General features: G+C 36.9%; 1 protein-coding gene across 13 annotated transcripts in view; it reads right to left on the bottom strand.

The window, feature by feature from the left end:
• The window catches only part of LOC123608530 (muscular LMNA interacting protein), a 250015-nt gene that overhangs the window by 64387 nt on the left and 170683 nt on the right, over positions 1–14945 (bottom strand). For all 13 annotated transcript variants that reach the window (XM_045498558.1, XM_045498567.1, XM_045498559.1 and 10 more), the window contains one exon: positions 7601–7645. In XM_045498558.1, coding sequence (XP_045354514.1) covers positions 7601–7645 — 45 coding nt within the window. The remainder of the gene's footprint in view (positions 1–7600; positions 7646–14945) is intronic.

The raw sequence follows: 14945 nt of genomic DNA, 5'->3' as shown, positions 1-14945 counted from the left end.
TCAATACTGTTTTTACTCTCTGAGATATGAATGATAACAGCAAACTGAGAGCTTAGTGGTTCTTATGGTATTGCCAAGTATATAGAAGTATGAATCACCAAACATACTCACAAGGCACCTGCAGCCCTTCTCACCCTGTGCCCAGCATTGTTTGTTTTCTGCTTTTTCACTCATGCCTTTCTTCACAAGGACTATCATTGTTTGCTGTCATACATGGTTGGTCTATGGCAGCAGGGTATTTTGGCTAAATGTTCCCCATCTCTAATTGCTGGTGACCAGGCAAGTGTACACAGAGGTTTATGGCTATTCTGTGCTGCAGAAAACTGCCTTTTAGAATGCCCATCACATTCAGTTCACTTGGGGATTCGCGTTTAACCTCACGATGCAATATAAGTAATAATTATTTCCTCTAAAGTCTTACTGTTTCCCTATAGCTAATTTTTCATTATTGCAATAATGAGAGAATAATCTATGGATCCCCTAAGTTAAATTAATAGCTCCTGTGAAATATGCTAAATTGAATGTGGGTATCTTGACTAAAGCACAACACAGCTAAATTTTCATCTCGATAAATATAGGAAAGAAGAGGTTACACGTTAAAAACAAAATATTTGTACAATTTAACTACATTACTAACATTTAGTAGTATGTGGTGCTAAATAATACCAAGTGATCATAGGGAAAAAATAAAATGCTCAAGAAAAACATTAATTAAATTAGGGGAAAACCCAAATATCTTTATATTCAGTCTCCATAAGTCCCTCAAATTCCGTCATTAGGAATTACAATGTTATAATAAGATGCTTTCGGCATCCCCATTCCATTTTTATTTTATCTAATATAATGGGTTTCACATCACTTTTATGAGAAACTATTCCTAGAGAAAGGATAGAATTAAATGTGAACCTCAGGGTGGAGTAAATACTTATAAAGCCACTAGAGATCCTTTATCCAAGAAAAAGAATATTGGCTTATGTGTTTAATGAGTATAACCAGATTCTTTCAACCGACCTAACCATGTCAAGCCCTTTGAGAAGCCTTGCTTTGCTTTCCTAATACAGGTTAGCAGTGTTTATTCAATGCTGCATCTATAACTATGTTATTAATACTGTAGCAAATATTTTCCGAAAAGTGAGGAAAGATTGTCTGGTGAGCTGAGATTAGAGCAGTGAAAGGTGGGAGAAGGCAGCTCTATCCGAACCACTGTTCACAGGTTAGCTAAATGAAGGTAGAGAAGCAACTTGATGTACCTACAACTAAACTGGAAATTGTATTGGAACAACACTAAAGATTTTAGTTATTCATGTCTATCCACATTAGTACTAACTGTGAGGAACTACGATACTGTGGAATGTAAGAATGGCTGTTGTGCAAAACAAAATCCTATAATCTATTCTATGGCCTCTAACATCATTTTAACCATAAAAGGAAAGGAAAGTATAAGAAAGGAGGATCTGTGTTAACCAATATATCGTCATCTTAAAAACTGAGAAACCAACAGTCAAAAAAATGTGAAAGTCAAAATTTCTTACCTCAAAGAAAATGTATTAAAGAGTTAGGTTATATGGAAAGCAAAAGAGGTTAGACAAAGAAAAGAAAGGAGAATTTGAAGTCCACTGAAAAATAAATTCCTACAGAAGGCCACCACTGTGCCAAGCCAACTTTGGAGAAACCATTTTGCTTTTCCAAAGACTTGATATCGAGGCCCAGGAAGTACAATGAAGCTCCTTTGTCAGTGTCTAGATTGCTTTTGCTTGCAATGTGCAGCTTTTCCCCATTCATGACACATGTCCTTTTGGCTGGTATCACACCAGCTCCCTCCCCGGGGTATGGAACAAGATCAAGTGGTTCCAGTTGCCTTTGCCTTCTGCACTCTACACTTCCACTTTTGGCTTGTTGGGTTTTTTTTTGTTTGTTTGTTTCTTTTCCCCCCTTTCAGCAGCCACATCCCTCTCACCTGATATAACAACCAGTTCAATATCACTAAAATGTCTTTCTTCTACCTTTTCTCTGTTGACTAATTAACTTGTATTTCCTTTTCTCATGGCTCAAAGAACTGTAATTAGTGATAATGTGTTAATACTTCTCCCAGGCAAGACTACTCTACACATGGGCAGTAAGACAAATTTTAAAATATTAATGGAGCACTTAATAATCACTGAATACTGAGATTGGTATTGAGGAAATATAAAATGATAAAATGATAAAATGATAAAATACTGTCTTTCCCTTCACCTAGCGAGTGTTCCTATTATTTGTACATAAGTCGCGATGGACACAAAAGAATGAATCCAGTGGTATGCATGTTAGGCACCAAGCCCCTAGACATACATTATGAGGCATCGTATCTTTCTTGCTTCACATTATTTATTCTAACTATCTATAGACATTACCCTGTATGACTATCTCATTAGAAACCATTTTATAAGTTAGCAATACATTCCTAAAAGACCTACATACAAAAAGTAGATTTGAAAGTGTTTAAAAAGTTTGAGTCTTTATGCTAAGGAATGATGATTCCAGCTTATCGTGAACATAATCAGTAGGCAGGATAAGTGGGCATAGTGACCAGTGACAGACACTGTTTATATGTGCAAATGAGGAGATAAAAGGTCACATCAAGGGGAAGTTTGGCTGAAATATGGCACCTTTGTGTTTGGTAAAGTCTAAAATGATGATGAGAAGGATGCAAGACATAAAGAGTGTCTCGTTAAATCTTCTCTCTTCCTCCTCACTTACTAGAACCCAGACAATTATCTTTAATTCTTTCTTCATCCCTTTTCACATAAGCATACATTAGAAATATTTCTGAACTAAAAAAAGAAGTAAATGAGAATAATCAGAAGAGTGGAATTTCTTGCTTGAAGTCTTCACAATTCTTCCTGTAACTCATCAAAGCTTTGGTCACATCCTACGGAAGCAGATCTGGACTGAGGTCTGGATTGAAATGGACTAGATTGAAGTCTCCTCTTACCTTAAGATCTGTGACTACATTAAGCATGCAGTGCCTCTGGAACACTCCAGCATAGCAACATTTCCAAGTATAGCAACAAAGGGAGTATGTGAGCTGACTAAATTGGAGACTGTGACCTTTATTTGAATACCTGTATATATAGTGGGGAATATTCTTAATAAAGTTTGACACATTTTTTAATATATTGTGATATTTTGAAAGCAATATGCTTCCATTGTTATGAATTTTTTCTGTCCCTCAGGCTCATTAAAATGGGATCTTACCTGTTTACCATATAATATTCAACAGACCTATCTCTGTTATTTCTCTGGCTCTTAAAAGTAACTCATGAAATGTAAAGAGTTGATAAAATAAGTTTTTATCTATAGATTTTGATTCCAACTAAGGGTTTTTTGATAAACTAGTAATAGGACTAATACTTGCCTTATTTTCTGAGTTTGCTCTTTATTAGGAAAGCATACTATGACTTTGAATTACTTGAATGAAATAATTTATACCAGTAGTAGTTAATGAAAAATAAATATTTACTAAGACAAATGTAATGCAAAAGCAGAAAGGACATTCCTCTTCAAAGGTGGTAAAGTGAAAACAGAATAAAATAGAAATTCAAATAGAAAATTCATTCTGTTACATAAAGGGAAAGAAATTTTTTTAAAGTGTCATAAAAAACAGTACCTCTTAAACATTATCTGATAAACTATGAATTAATTTATATGAGAGTGATTTAAAACGTTAGAAATATAGTAAACATCATTTTAGATATTGTCACTAAATTTGAAAACATTCAAAGTTTACACTGAAGATTACTGAACATGAAGAAATAATTTCGACCCAGAATATAAATACTAATGGATAAAATATTTAAGGAAAACAAACTATTCCCATATTCTCTGTACTTCTCACACAAGTATTTTTTTAATGTTTTCAATCTTTATTTATTATTGACAAGGCATGAGCAGGGGAAGAACAGAGAGAGTGTGAGACACAGACTCTGAAGCAGGGTCCAGGCTCTGAGCTGTCAGCACAGAGCCTGACGTGGGGCTCAAAGTCATGAACCATGAGATCATGACCTGAAGCAAAGTTGGATGCTCAACTGACTGAGCCATCCAGGGGCCCCAATTCTCACACAAGTATTAATGGTAAGGGCTTTGACATGAGGGAGACCTGGGTAGGATTTTGCCTACTCTGACTTCTAAGACTTGGTTTCCTCCTTTATAATATGAAGATCTTGAAATAATACCCACCTCATAAGACTGGTATAAGGTTAAATGAAATACTTAAACTTCACTTGAAAGATAAGAGCTCAAACCAATTGAAAGTAATATTAATAACAAATTAAGATAATCAATCTTGCAATTGACCTGTGGAGATCACTGTGACTCGACATGTTGTTAACCTAGTTTAAATTCTATTACACTTAAGAAAAGTTCAATTAAATTACTTTAAAATAACTTGCAATTCAAGTACACCATGAATTGAAGAAAGCTTTGACTAATTAGACTGAATTGATGGTGTTTTCCTGCATCTGTCTCATCCTAGAAAACAGACTATGTGAAATGTAACAATATGTACAATAAAGAATAAGAAGAGAAAACTAACTGATTTGCATTTTGGTTTCTCCTTCTTCTTCTTTTTTTTTTTTTTTCCCATGGAGAAAAGGCACCCTTTCACCAAAAGCCCCAGAAAGAGGAATTAGTCATACAAATTCTCGTTATTTAATAAAGCCATTATAATCTTCCCAGGAAAACTGGAAATCCAATAGATATATGAATACATTGAAAACTAGTAACTTTGTAAGTCTGCTTTCACATCAGTCAGTTCTATGGCCAGCTCTTCTCTAATTTCTACAAGAAAGTATCTTGCTCATTTACTATTGTAAGTGTTTACTATCTCCCCCATTATACGCTGCAGAAATGGGGATCTTATTATTGGGTTGCTCCCTCACCCCAGTAACTTCTCAGTGAGTACTAGGACATAGTAAACACTCAGTAACTATTTGGTGAATCAATGAGCAAAAGCTCATTGAATAATAGAGCTTAACAATTCTGACTATATTTTCTACTAGTTATGAATCATAGATTGTATACTATACTTTTAGAGAGCCCCCAGAGGTCAGAATTTTGAGCAGTCTGTGCTAATCTACTTGAGAATACCCTGAAACGTCACAAAAGTTTGTTTCTTGGCTTGAATTTAAGTTTTTTTCTTTTTTTCCTCTGTGGTGCAGGAGTTGGTAAACTATGTGATCTCTGTTTTTGAATCTAATCTAAGAATTTCTATGAAGTCAATGACACACCAAGTCCCAGCAGCTACATACTGTGAAGATGTCTAGTTTCTTCAAAGTGTGAAGAGAGACCATGAGATACTGTGAAAAGACCTCTCAGATTTGCTTTTGAGCTTCCACGGGAGAGAAAGAGAAATATATAGGAAAAGATTAATTAATTAATTAATTAATTGAGTCAAATCTATTCAAGTCACACTTAAGGTGAGGCATCTTGTAGCTCAGCAAATACGAATATTAGAATTTCTAGAAGAAAGAACATATAAAATCAGAACATACTGTATTTAAAATTGATTGTTCACCTAAGACCAACAACACTTATAGATGAAATTTCATTTTTTTCTCCTCAAAATAAATGTATCAGACATCACTTAGTAAATGTAATAACTGCAGCCAAATATTTACAAGTGTGACTTCCTTATGCCTTGGCACCAAAAAACTGGGTTTTACATTCCATTGTAAAATTATCCTTTATCATCTTCCAAAAGAGACAGACATATTTGAGGTGTCACAAAGAACAATTCAAATGTCACATTGTAAGAGAAAGCAAAAAACAGAGCTTATCACTCAAGAAACCAAATTTAATCAAAGCCAAAAATCTTATCTGAATCAGAGTTCATATTTGCTCTAGTCTACACTCAATCTATTTGATGACTCAATGTTAACTTTCAGTGACTCAGATGCTCTCACAAAGTTTGGGGCAAATGTTAACCTATTTTAATTAAGTTTGATAACTGATTGAAGAATAAGTTGAAATAAACTTTAACTATGGAGATTGAAGCAGCCCCTCCAACTTTGATTCCAACTGCTATCAAATTAACCACCCCTGGGGAGGGGTGAGAGGAAGTACCAGCCCCTTACCACCTTACTGTAAATGAGTCTCAATCAGAGGCACTTCGGTGACAGATAGGAATAGGTGAGAAAGGAAGATGAGAGAGTAAAACATTTCAGCTATTTTTTCTTAGGTCTGGCTCTTGTAGCATGCGTGAGTCACAAAAAGTATTGAAACATCTTTAGAGAACTTTCTTTTCTTGCACCCAACTTTAGAATCAAGGAAGTCTGCTAAATCATGGTGCTTCTACTCTTCCCAAGATAGGGAGGAAGAAGAGAAAGGGGGAGGCATAGATGCAGAGGAAATCAAAGGAAGATAAGAGGAAAAGAGGGAAGAACTATTACTTATTCCTGTATGTCAGAACCACATTAAGGGCTTTTCATATACTAACCAATATAAATTGTACATCAGGCAATTATTAGTTTCCCAATTTTATAGATGAAAAAACTAATGTATAGAAGTTAAGTGACTTTCTAAGATCAGACAGTTAGCAAACAGCCATGCTGTGATTTAAACTTGGTTACAGCCTACCAAATGTCTCTACTCTTATGTTACTCCAAATGGCTTCCAATAAAAGTAAAACATAAGAATGAAAATACTCTAAGCAGTGTTCCTATCCATACCTTCTATATGTCATTTCCTGAGTAGGATAAAATTCAGTGATTTCATCCAACTTATTATTTTCCTTAGGGAGACCCAAATAAAGACAGATATGCATAAATTGGAAAGAAGATATATCACAAAATATATAATAAATATTCATTCTTTGATGATGATGATGATGATGAAAAAAGCATAGTAGAAAATATAAGGCATAACCTAAAAGAAAACATTTACTGGTTTTTTATTTAACTAAAAACTAAACACTTGCTTAGGAGACAATCTTGTTTCTGTTGAATATAGTTGATCAGAAACAGAAGTGGGCCACATGGTGGATCATGAGGTGAATAAAGAGTAGGAATGAAGTGAGGCTACATCTGTATTAAGACATTCAGAGACAGCTCCATATAATTGATCAAGTATGTGAGGCTGTATCTACCCATCTATTAGTCAATTTTTGCTCATAAGTAGAAATTAGTTTATTTGACAATAATTTAAATGCAAGAAAGCAACAAATGAGTAAAAACCAACAAAACTGGCAATCCCATTGGAAATAGACAAATCTTAATGTTTCGAGTATATGTGCTGGCTCATTTATAATAAGCACAATAAACCATTACAAAAATGAAAATGTCGTCTAAGCTTCGATAATTAGAAAGACAGCAAGCAGGTGTTGGAGTTCTGCTTTATTTAGCCAAGCTAATCAAACTAGACCTCACTTAAGATGGAATTTATTCAATAAACTTACCTGACATAACCTGATTTTCCACATCTGGACCGATCACACCATCCTATCCCTTTCCACTTATGAAAAAATCAACTAATTCAATTTTAATGACTGTATAATTGAGTTCCCTTCAAAGCATACACATGTACCCATTAAAAAAACAGGATGTATCATTATGAAGGGACTTACATATTTGGTTTCTCGACCAGCTGCTCTCGGAAGAGTTGTAGGCATCTGTAAAAAAATAAAAATAAGTATACTACTGAAGTAACCACAAAAATACTAAAAGTAATTCAACTTCTGGGGTAAGCGTTCACCTTTTGTTGCTATTAAGACTTTCTAAACATTCTTGTCTCTTTTCTATACAAAAGCCTTGTCCCTTTGAAAATTATTTTATTAAACTATGTCACTTCATTATTCTTTTTATTGCCATTATGTATCAGCTTGCTGGTAAATTTTGCCTTATTTATTGATTACATCCATTCATGGATCATAATGGACCCTCATGTGATTTTTGCCATTTTCAAAATGTACACGGAAGTCTCTACCCCTCTCACTTATTTTGAGCTTCCCAACTCCAAATGTATTCTCATCCATTCCATTTCACTCATCCAATCTCAAAGCCATTCCTAGACTTTGCCTTCACAAATAAAATGGGATATCTGTGAAATTTCAATTTTTAGCATCCTACCCTGAGAACTCGAGCTCCTATTCACCATCTTCACTTCTCAAATGTCCCCAGTTCAATGTCCCTCATTGAGACTTCGAAATTAATGAGCTTTACCAGTTCCATTGTGGTGTTATTACCTCTTAGTTTACATATATTTCATATTCTCAGTTGTTTTAACACCTTAATTTCTCTTGCCTCTCTCTCTCTTTGTGACAAACTCACCTTTAAAAGAAAACAAAAGAAAAGAAAACAACAACCCTGGATAGACTTTATCATCCATTTTCTCTAAACTTGAGAAGTAAAACATTCCTGAGGAAACTCTCTCAACCAAGCTAATTGATTTCATTATAAATTAATGGTCATTAGCCTTAAGTGAGCATTTAATTCTGCCTAGTGAGCCCATAATTTTTCTCTTGTAGGCCCACTTTCCCACTTTTTGACATGAGATGGCCTATTTGATTCATTCATCTCCTTAGTAAATACTTACTGTATATCTACTGTGTGCCAAGAACTATTCTACACCCTGTATCTTATCAGTAAACAAAATAGACAAAGATGCCCTATGCTTGGTAAGCTTACGTTCTAGCAGGAGAGAAGACAAACAGTATAATAATAAATAAGTAAATTGTACCATATGTTAGAAAAAAATCATACCACATATTACATTGTATGTTATACAACAACAACAACAACAAAAGAATAGAAATAATTTGAAGCCTCAGGTAATATATTCTTCCAGAGAAAATCTTCTTTGTTTCTGCCAAATAGCTTACTTCTTTTAGACAACCCAGATACTAAGAAGGTCAAGAGTGCTGAGGGTTTACAATTTCAAATAGGAAGGTCAGTCTAGAGAAGGTGACATTTGGGCTAAGATTTGAAGGAACTGAGGGAGCTGGAGATATGAACATCTAAACAAAGAGCATTTCAACTAGATGGAGCAAATTAAAAGTGCTCAAAGATAATTTCCACATCTGAGAATGGTGGCTCAAGAACTCAAAGCAATCCTTCCAAAACGGACAAAAGATGGGTAAAATATTTAAAACAATATTGACATATTATTTATTAAAAATGTCAATGAGCTAACAAGAGAATAAAGAATGTGGGGGCAAGATAAGGAGAAGATGGAAATCCAAAGAGAGGACTCAAGTATTTGAGACCAGCTTTTGACCTAGAGATGTTTGACAATAACGATGAGTTGCTCGAGAAGCTGATCCAAACTTTTGACAATTTCAGAGATGTAGGGAGATAAAAGTCAGAATCCATGACCCACCAAAATTAGATTGAACCCCAGGAGTAAGACTGATCTAGAAGACCTCATATAGTCTTCAGCTTGGCCTCAAACCATTGACAACTGTTTATAAAAAATTAACCCAAAACTTAAAATTAAATTAAATTATCCTTCTTTGCTAATGCTCCTGGTGTCTAATAGAAGCAAAGAAAAGACTATCCATAGTAAGATAATATCATATTAGCCCTCAAATAATTTATTTAAATAAACTTCCAAGTAGCATATCCAACACAATCGGATTCAGATACACAAACAGGTAAGACAATGTGAGAATGGGCAGAAGTAAAGAACAACCAAAAAACACCCACAGAGAATCCAGAAATTTGTTTTCTTTGAGCCAGACCAAAAACAACCATACTTAATCATGCTTCCTTTGAGATAAAAGTTAAGCTTGTGAATGTTTACAAGGAACTAAAAACTATAAAAAGTGACACAACTGATTTGAAGAAAGAACAAAATGTGCCAAGGCAGGAGCATGCCTGGCACATTCGAGGCCACAGCAAGGAATCAGGCAGGGCTGGGGTGTTGTGAGGAAAGCAAGAAAGCAGGGGAGGGGCTGATGGAAGGTTCCAGAGACTAGAGCATAGAGGCCCTTCCAAGAACTTGTAAGGACTCTGGTTTATAGCTACAGGAAATGTGTAGGTACTGCTGGTTTTAAGCCGAGGGGAGCCATAATCTGACTTATGCTTTAAAAGGATCTCCCTCTTTGATGTGTTCAAAATGAATTATAGTGAGGCAAGGGTTGAAGGGGAAAAACTATTGCACTATCCAGCAAAACATGACGATGGCTCAGCAGTACAGAAGTTATGAAATAATCATATTCTACATGTATTTTTAATTGATGGCAACAGGGTTTCTAATAGAGATGTGGAATATGAGAGAAAGAGAAAATTAGAACTTGACACCAAAGTTTCTGGCCTTGAGCAAATGAAAGATGAGAAGTCTATAGATAGACATGGGTAGGCAGGATATGGAATAGTTGTTTTTTTTTTTTTATGTTTGTTTGCTTGTTTGTTTATTGAGAGAGAGAGAGAGAACACAAGCAGAGGAGAGAGAGAGAGAGAGAGAGAGACAGACAGAATCCGAAACAGGCTCCAGGCTCTGAGCTGTCAGCACAGAGCCTGACACGGGCTCGAACCCACGAACTGTGACATCATGACCTGAGCCGAAGTCAGATGCTTTACTGACGGAGCCACCCACATGCCCCTGGAATAGTTTTTGTGGGAACAAATCTAGACTAAATTTTTCAGATATTGATTAGAAATCTAAATGAAAATGGAGAGTGGGTATTTGGAAGCTGGAGTTTGGGAGACAATCCTGGACTTGAGATATAAAGTTGAGAGTTCTCAGCATACAGTTGATCTTCAGAACACCAAAGGAGTAAATGTAGAGAGGAAGGAGAAGCCCAAAGATAGAGTCCTGGAGCACTCCAGCATTAATAGTTTGGGGAAGAAGAGGAAGAATCTTCAAAGGAGCCTAAGAAATAATACTGATGAGTGAGGTAGGACAAAAGCTGAGAGAGCAGGGTGTCCTAGAAGGCACTAGAGGAATGTGTGCCAAAGAGGAGGGAGTATCACCTGTCTCATTTTCTGTGGGTATGACAGCCCAACCAGGGCTGAGTTTATAGTAATGGGAACCTGGGGAAAGTAGTTTGGGTAGCACAGTAGGGGCAAAGCCTGAATGGAAGGGACTTATGAGGGAATGAGAGAAGAATCAAAAGCAGAACACATAATGGTTTTCAACTTTTCCTTTTTGAAGCTCTTCCCCATTATATGGTTGCTTTTTAATCTCAGTTAATAATCTTAAACCTTTCTTCACTGAAAACTATTAGTTATTGAGTAACTAAAAATATGAGTTACAAAATTCTTCATTTTGCCATCAGCCACCTACAAACATGCTTTGCACCTGTATCTGACATGTCCTCTGTTTTCTGTCCTATTACAATAGTGGACATTCCCAGCTTTTTTTATTTGAAGTTTATTTATTTATTTATTTATTTTATTCAGAGAGAGAGAGAAAGAAAGAAAGCAGGGGAGGGGCAGAGAGAAAGGGAGATAGAATCCCAAGCAGGCTCAGCACTGTCAGCCCAGAGCCCGATGTGGCGCCTAACTCACTCACGAACCATGAGATAATGACCTGAGGTGAAATCAAGAATGGGACGCTTAACCTACGGGGCCACCCAGGTGCCCCTTCAGCTTTTTATCAAAGGACATTTATTTTAATCAGGCTGTAAGTTCCATGTCCTTCTGAGGACTTTTCATCCTTCAGGGTCTCCCTTTCTTTTGCATCATCAGCACCTCCCTCTAGTGCATCTACCCCACTAGCATGCCAACTTGCTCTTGCCATTTTCAGCTTTATTTTTTTTTTTAATTTTTTTTCAACGTTTATTTATTTTTGGGACAGAGAGAGACAGAGCATGAACGGGGGAGGGGCAGAGAGAGAGGGAGACACAGAATCGGAAACAGGCTCCAGGCTCTGAGCCATCAGCCCAGAGCCTGACGTGGGGCTTGAACTCACAGACCGCGAGATCGTGACCTGGCTCAAGTCGGACGCTTAACTGACTGCGCCACCCAGGCGCCCCAGCCATTTTCAGCTTTAAACAGCAAACCAAAAGTTCTTCTTTGACCCGTTCCCCACCCTCCCAGACCCAATCTCCTTCCCCCTTTCACAGCCCAACCTTTCAAACTGGTTGTTTTTGTCTGTGTGTTTGTTTTACATACTGTGTCTCTGCCTTCTCACTTCACAACACTTTCCAACATCAGAGATGAGGAGAGCAGAGGGGTAATGTGAGGGATCAAAATGTGAGGGTGGTGAAAAGAAGTATCTGTGAGAACAATATCAAGGTGGTCCTTCAGCTTGGCTGGGGAGAAGGGGACAGTTAAGCATAGGTTTGGTCAACTCCTGATGCTTTTCTCAGGGAAGACAATGGGAACAGCTATTTGAAGAAGAATCTGGAAGGTACGGGGGGGGGGGGGGGGGCAAAGATGAGGGATACTGTGACCAGAGTGGTGGGAGAGCAGTGTGGGAGAAATGGTTGACATCAGATATTTTTTACAGCCTGAGACTCATGTTCCTTCTGTTCTTCATAAAACATAAACAAAAGACAAAACTCAGCAGGACTGGTAAATCCTAGGCACCAAGCTTTAGTATCTGGCATCTCAGGCATCAGGCATATTTGCAGCCAAGGTAGCTTATATGCTCAGAGAACTTTGAGTCCCCGTGGAAAAACAGTAAGACATCTGAAAAATGGAAATACTGCAGGAAAAAACAATGGTTCAGTCATTCCTCTCCCAGGTTTTTACCCAAGAGAAATGAAAGCACATGTGCGTACAAAACCTTGTTGATAAGTGTTCTTAGCAGCTCTATTCATAATAGAACCTAAGTAGAAATATCCCAGTTGTCCATCACTGGTGAATAGTTAACACATGGTACAACCATACAATGGAATACCACTCAGCAGTGGAGTACAAATGAACTATTGATACATGCAAAAACATGGATGAATCTCAACTGCCTTGTCAAAAGACTACATGTTGTATGATTCTATTTATATGACATTCTTGCAAAGGCAAAAGTATAGAAACAGAGAAAAAATCAGTCGTTGTACAGAACTTGGGTTAGAGGGAGGGATGTACTATAAAGGAGCACAAGAGAACTTTTACATTTGATGGAAGTATTTTATACCTCAGACGTGGTAGTGGTTGCACAACTGTATTATGCTTTGTGAAAATGCATAGAACTATACACTGAAAGGGTAAATTTAACAGTGGGTAAACTACACCTCAATAAACATGACTTTTTAAAAAAAAATAATGTTTATCTATTTTTGAGAGAGACAGAGCATGAGCAGGGGAGGGGTAGAGAAAGAGGGAGACACAGAATCTGAAACAGGCCCCAGGCTCTGAGCTGTCAGCACAGAGCCAAATATAGGGCTTAACTCTGGAACGTCGAGATCATGACCTAGGCCAAAGTCAGATGCTTAACTGACTGAGCAACCCAGGTGCCCCTAAAGATGACTTTAAAAAGGAAAATTATAGGGGCACCTGGGTGGCTCAGTTGGTTAAACGTCTGACTCTTGGTTTTGACTCAGGTCATGATCTCAGAGTTTATGAGTTCGAGCCCTACATTGGGCTCCATGCTGACAGTGTGAAGCCTGCTTGGGATTCTCTCTCTCCCTCTCTCTCTGCCCCTCCCTGACTTGTGTGCTCTGCCTCTCTCTCAAAGTAAATAAATAAACTTAAAAAAAAAAAGGAGAACTATATCCAACATAATAACACAGGGATTAAAGGACAGAAGAGACACTGAACAAATTCTAGAACTGAAATATCACATCAAGGAATCCCCTTGAAGGAATTAGGAAACAATAAATAGAAAAAATATATATAAAGATTCAGACTTAAAGAATACAGAAGCAAAAGTGACAAAATCACTTTATGAGTCCCAGGAGGAAGAAACATTTGAAAAATTAGTGGCTAAAATTTATCCTGAATCTGAGGAGCAGAAAAGATTGAAGACTTCATAGAAGAAGTCACAGAGAGTACCAATCCAGATAAACAAGAGAAAAAATGCATACTTGCATTATAGGAAAAATCAGTAACATTATAGATAAAGATAAAATTCTATAAACCAAGAAACAGACTCTTAATTCCAGAGAACACACTGATGGTTACCAGAGGGGAAGGGAGTGGGGGAATGGGTTAAATAGGTGATGGGGATTCAGGAGGGCACCTGTCATGATGACCACTGAGTAATGTATAGAACTACATTGTATACATATTCGGATTCTGTATCTCCCTCTGTCTCTGTTCCTCTCCTGCTTGCACTCTGTCTCTTTCTCTCTGTCAAAAATAAGGATTAAAAAAAATTAAAAATGGAGCACATGAGTGGCTCAGTCGGTTGGGTGTCCAACTTCAGCTCAGGTCATGACCTCACTGTTTCCGAGTTTGAGCCCTGCTTTGGGATCTGTGCTGACAGCTCTGAGCCTGGAGCCTGCTTTGGATTCTGTGTCTACCTCTCTCTCTGTTCCTCCCCAGCTTGCATTCTGTCTCTCTCTTTCTCTGTCAAAAATAAATAAAGGTAACAAAAATTTAAAAAAAAAAAACCTACAATGTTTACCTAAAACTAGTATAACACTGTATGTTAACTATAATGGAATTAAAATAAAAAACTTAACAAGAGGTAAGAACTGGATAGCCAAAAAAAAAAAAAAACAAAAAAACAAAAAAAAAAACAAACTCTAAAAGATTACAGAGCCCCTCTGTAAGCCACCACTCTGTAACAGAGGAGTAAATATCATCCTGGAAAAATACTTTACAAATATGTTGTTGAAGAAAAAGAACCAAGGGAAAAAAAGTGCTGAAGAGATGGGACCTATACTTTTCTGTTCAACAGAACTATAATTTATTTTATTTTATTTTTTTTAATTTTTTTTTTCAACGTTTATTTATTTTTGGGACAGAGAGAGACAGAGCATGAACGGGGGAGGGGCAGAGAGAGAGGGAGACACAGAATTGGAAACAGGCTCCAGGCTCTGAGCCATCAGCCCAGAGCCCGACGCGGGGCTCGAACTCACAGGC

Source organism: Leopardus geoffroyi, chromosome B2 (assembly GCF_018350155.1).
Source record: "Leopardus geoffroyi isolate Oge1 chromosome B2, O.geoffroyi_Oge1_pat1.0, whole genome shotgun sequence".
Lineage (NCBI taxonomy): Eukaryota > Metazoa > Chordata > Mammalia > Carnivora > Felidae > Leopardus > Leopardus geoffroyi.
The sequence above is the reverse complement of the archived record's forward strand: the minus strand, read 5'-3'. Positions and strand labels throughout refer to the sequence as shown.